The sequence below is a fragment of the Ceratina calcarata genome, unplaced genomic scaffold, assembly GCF_001652005.2.
Source record: "Ceratina calcarata isolate Rehan_Ccalc_2016 unplaced genomic scaffold, ASM165200v1 scaffold786, whole genome shotgun sequence".
Classification (NCBI taxonomy): Eukaryota; Metazoa; Arthropoda; class Insecta; order Hymenoptera; family Apidae; genus Ceratina; species Ceratina calcarata.
In genome coordinates this window covers 10,219-14,999 of record NW_017179170.1, presented here as the reverse complement: position 1 = coordinate 14,999, position 4,781 = coordinate 10,219, and the positions used below count along the sequence as shown (strand labels likewise).

The following is a 4,781-nucleotide window of genomic DNA, read 5'->3' as shown; positions in this document are numbered from 1 at the left end:
GTGTAGTAACGATAACGATTGATAATAATTGAAGAAGGTTTAAATAATATTTCTCAGGTGAATTGCTTGAAATTTGTTTATGTCAAGGTATTTATTCGATCCATCGAGTTTCCAACGTTCCTACGTTTTAATTATCGTATAAAATAATCATGACCTCTAATCGAGCCTGTCTTTCATAGCCAACAGCACGGATAAATATCCAGCAGACGTTTTTAATATCTGAAGAAATGTTATCGATCAACATGTGCATGCAATTAGTGAAAACGTTGTAACTACTGTGAAGTGTAATGAAAATAGTGAATAATTATTCGTACAGCGTTAAAAAGTTCGAGAGAAAACGGTCGGAACTTTCCAGCTGTTAATTGAAACGCTGCTCTGGCTCGACACATCACTATGACTAACGAGAGAGCTTGTCTAGGTGATAGATCGTGCCAGTTGCAATCGTACGCAGATTCAGCTACACCGGTACTCTGAAAATTATTATAAAATCNAATACCAAAAGCTGAATACATAATTCAATATTTAAAACAAATGTTTATGTAAAATAGATTTTTTTAACTCATACCATAAATATTTTATTTTTTACGAACGAAGTCTACCGATTAAAAGACTTTTAATTTGGATACCTGTTCCAGAAGCATTTCCCCGACGTAACAATAAATGAATAGATGCAGCATAGTATAAATCACGTGTATGAGAAAGAACGCTAAGCCAACTATCTGTCCATCCGGTTGTTCATCTTCGTCTAAAGACTAAAAAATCGAGTTTTCTAAATGTTTAATTCATTAACAATTCGATGATCAACGTACTTTTATAATACGATATCCAGTGAGACAGAACATGGCAGTGGAGATTGAGATCTGAACGAGTAACGTGAGATTGAAACAGTCTTCCACGATTATTGCGAATCTGAACAATTGATCGTGTCTGTCGACAATGAGTCCCAAATCCTTAAAGAATTTCGAGGAATCATTTTGTTTCCTCGCCAAACTCTCGAGAGTCACTCTGAGGACAGTTATTTGTCCACATAAGTGCAACACGAGAACGGCTAGAAAAGTATCGAAGGAAGAATAGCATATCGCCGTCAATACAGTGCCTATAAATTGACCCAGCCAGGTGATCTCGAAGTTCGGACTCTTCTGCGTGTCGTATGGGAACATGGCTGGATGTAGAAGCCCTCCGAGGTCAGCTTCCGACGTGTTCTGCATGTTGTTCCAAACTTGCAATGATATAAACGTGACTAATAGGAAATATGTTAGAAACGAACAGACGATGGACGTGATTCGACTGAGTTTTGCGTTCTTCAGCATCGTCTCTCGGTCCTGCGAGCCGATCGGCTCGCGCCAATCGTCCAATATTTGGCTGACCAATAAAGCCAATGCTGGATAAATAAATGTTCCAATGTTAATTCAATTAACTACAAATTGCGTAAATATATCGAATTAAATGCAGGCAATAATTATTTGTGTGCATCGAATTTCACTTGGCATTTAAGGATGTATTGGCTATATAGTCAATCCCAAAGGTTTATGCACTTTAGAAACGCATTTTTTAAAAAGAAATCACACTTCGGACGAACATTGCTAATAATAAAGAACAAAAAAAATTTTCGATTTTTCCGAGATTTTTCCAAGGGGTACCCCTTCAATTTCTTCCAAATTTTCGTTTTTTGCCAATAACTTCTAAACCGTTGGGCTTACGGAAAAATTGCATGAGACGTTTTTTGTAGAGGACGTCGAGATCTANAAGGTACATAAACTTTTGGGATTGACTGTATAGCCAATACATCCTTAAAGGATCGATACCTTTTTTACGGTACCAAAGTACGGCTTGCTTGACCACCGCGAAAGCAATCGGTACGTTGACCGATAGATTCTCAATGGCTTCGTCCAAACTGGATGATCTCAGTACTAAATACGCAGTCTGAGGAGCACAGATGAACGTAACTGTCACGACGGTACCGAACCAAAATATTAAATTCGACAGGAACCGTGACAGACTCGAAGTTTCCCTCGGCTCCGGCCAGACACCAAGCAACGTTAGATTGTAACGATTCCAGCCCATCGCGAATTCCATCTCCCGTTGCTGCAAATTACAATAATCGACTCTAGAAATCTTAAGTGAAATATAGTACGTTAAAAGTATTCTAATATTTCAAGAACCGCGCATATCGAAACGCAAGTAGAGCCTGCGTCTGTTTGTCAGACTCGATTGGAGATATTTTGGTGACTGAACTATCGGATTGCGTGCAACCCTTTCCCTCATTACGTATTCAATACCGTACTGGAAACTTCATCCATCGAAAGTTTTAATAATCACGATCTATGTTTGCGAGGGAGGCTATAATCTGAACTTTGTCCTGTAAAACGAAAGTTCGACCAGACGAAACATAAAAACTGTCGCCGGCAATCATTCTTCCGTACGACCAGAAATCTCGCCAGTGTGTCTCGTGACAAGTGATATTGGGATTGAATGGAGAATTTTCGGGAAAGCGTATAAATGTATTTAGTCAGAGGTAGACGATAGTGAATTTATATCATCAATTCTACAGTCTCTACTAATTGATTCGTTGAATGTAGAAGTCTAATCGTCGCTCGCTTCAGACCTGTCAGAAACTGTCAGTAAGACCGACATATATCCCATTGCTGTTTTTAATATCTGAAACGAACAATTGCCTCGAAATTTATTTAAATAAATATAGAAAGTGGTGAATTAACCCTTTCGTTTCGAGCGCCGGATATATCCGGCATCCACACGGTCATCCACGGCACTTTGGCGAACTGGACTGCCAAAGCGAAAGGGTTAATTATTGAAAATTTCTGTCGAGAGTGTAAGGAAACTTACGGTACTGAACATTTCCATGGAAAAAGTGCCGAATTTACCTGCGGTCAGGCTAAGCGGCCGGGTGGATCTAGTCATGATGAACAGAATTTGTTTCGCTTGATTCGGAGGAGAAACGTTGAACCAATTCGATTTGTACACGGAGTCACTCAACTCTTTACACTGGCCAAAAGGAAATTCGTTCATCTGATTGAATGGCAATTGGGAATCACGAAATTTACCTCGACGATGAGCATGTCGCCTATATAACAGTAAATGAATATGTGTACGAGAATGAAGCAGACGAACGTAATGAAGAATGCGAAATCAACGCTGAGGAGTCCATTCTCGTTTCTCAATATCACCTGCGTAATTCAATTCCTTATAATCGATTGTACAAGCGTGAGAAAAAAAGTGTTCCAAGATTACCTTGAAGAAGTAGAAACCTTGAAGGCACAGTTCGATGGTGCAAAGCAGCATCTGAATTAACAGCAGCGTGCTGAAGCAATTATCGATTTTGCTGGCTGACCTTTAATAAAAATTATTTCGAAAATCAGTTTTAATATGTACACTAAAGAGTAAAACTGAACGAACATAATCTAAACCTCAATACATTTTTTAAAATTGAATCAAGTGAGCCCAGTTTTCTTATAGTAATAAGAAAATTTTGAAAAGATTCACATCGGTAGAAATCATGAGGAGAAATAGGTTTCCAATTAACAAAATCCGCAATCATTTAAGGATGTATTGGCTATACAGTCAATCACAAAAGTTTATGCACTTTAGAAACGCATTTTTTAAAAAGAAATCATACTTCGGACGAACATTGNGCACATAGCTATTTATTATTAGCATTATTCTTCCGATGTCTGATTTCTTTTTAATTATAGGAAATGCGTTTTTCTAACGTACATAAACTTTTCGGATTGACTGTATAGCCAATACATCCTTAATTGCCAACCCAATAAGAAGTATCTTTGAAAGATACAGATAATGACTGATTCACCAATTGAGATGTTCGTGTCTCTTTACAATGGAAACCAGTTCCTGTTGAATCTCGTACGAACTCCTATCGCCATTCTCGTCCCCCATCAGCTTCTCCAACTTGTTTCTCAATATTTGAAACTGCCCGGTCAAATGTATCACCAGCATCGCGATGAAAGTGTCCACAGTGGTATAATAAATGACAGCCGAGTACCCGGCGACCACTTGGCCCACGTTCGCGAATATCAGCAGTGTTACCCGTCGAATGTCGTACGGTACATAGCCAGGGTACAATAAAAGTCTGTACTTCTCCTCGTTTTGAATGTCACTTCGATAGACGATATACGACCGAGAGCTAAGATACAAAGTGACCATGAGAAGAGTCAGTGCTGAGCACCAAACGGAGATCAGTCTACCAGACTTGGCCCCTTTCATCATGATCGCTTTTTCTTCTTCCGTCAACGGCGTTCGCCAATCGTCGTAGAACGTTTGCACGAGGGGCTTGAAAGCTGTAAATAAATAACTGTTACCCTGGCTCCGAGGCATTCAACTGGTCTCGTTTAGCGTACGTACAATTCTTGTAGTACCAAGAAAAGATCAGCTTCATTAACGCGTTTATGCCGGGGATGTTAGCCGTGGACAGATTCTCTGTGACCAATTGTAGATCTCTCCCTATGAAGTAGAGATTCGCGGTCTGTGGCCCGACCCCGAAGAACGATATTACCATCAGGAAGAATAACACCTTGAAATCTTGCCATCGTTCATTCTTCTTAATCGGCTCTGGCCAGATGCCTACCAGTCTCATGTTCACACGATTCCATCCGAGGGCTACTTTCAAGTCTAAAGAAATTCAGCGAAGGAGATATCGTGGATGAAATGAGAAACAGGCTAAAACTAATCATTATTTATTCACCCATTTGCATTGTTCAAAAAAGTGGAAAATTGGTCCATATCACCAGAGGGACGCTCATACAAGG

At 39.6% G+C, this 4,781-nt stretch overlaps 1 protein-coding gene across 1 annotated transcript in view; it reads right to left on the bottom strand.

Moving 5' to 3' along the window:
• Positions 1-87: 87 nt before the first annotated feature.
• The window catches only part of LOC108630898 (uncharacterized), a 5,353-nt gene continuing 659 nt past the window's right edge, over positions 88-4,781 (bottom strand). The window contains exons 2-12 of the mRNA XM_018034471.2: positions 4,378-4,644; positions 3,827-4,313; positions 3,250-3,349; positions 3,063-3,185; positions 2,845-3,003; positions 2,606-2,658; positions 1,806-2,146; positions 810-1,381; positions 627-752; positions 315-470; positions 88-219 (exon numbers count right to left, since the gene is read on the bottom strand). Coding sequence (XP_017889960.2) covers positions 157-219; positions 315-470; positions 627-752; positions 810-1,381; positions 1,806-2,146; positions 2,606-2,658; positions 2,845-3,003; positions 3,063-3,185; positions 3,250-3,349; positions 3,827-4,313; positions 4,378-4,644 — 2,447 coding nt within the window. The 3' untranslated portion in view covers positions 88-156. The remainder of the gene's footprint in view (positions 220-314; positions 471-626; positions 753-809; positions 1,382-1,805; positions 2,147-2,605; positions 2,659-2,844; positions 3,004-3,062; positions 3,186-3,249; positions 3,350-3,826; positions 4,314-4,377; positions 4,645-4,781) is intronic.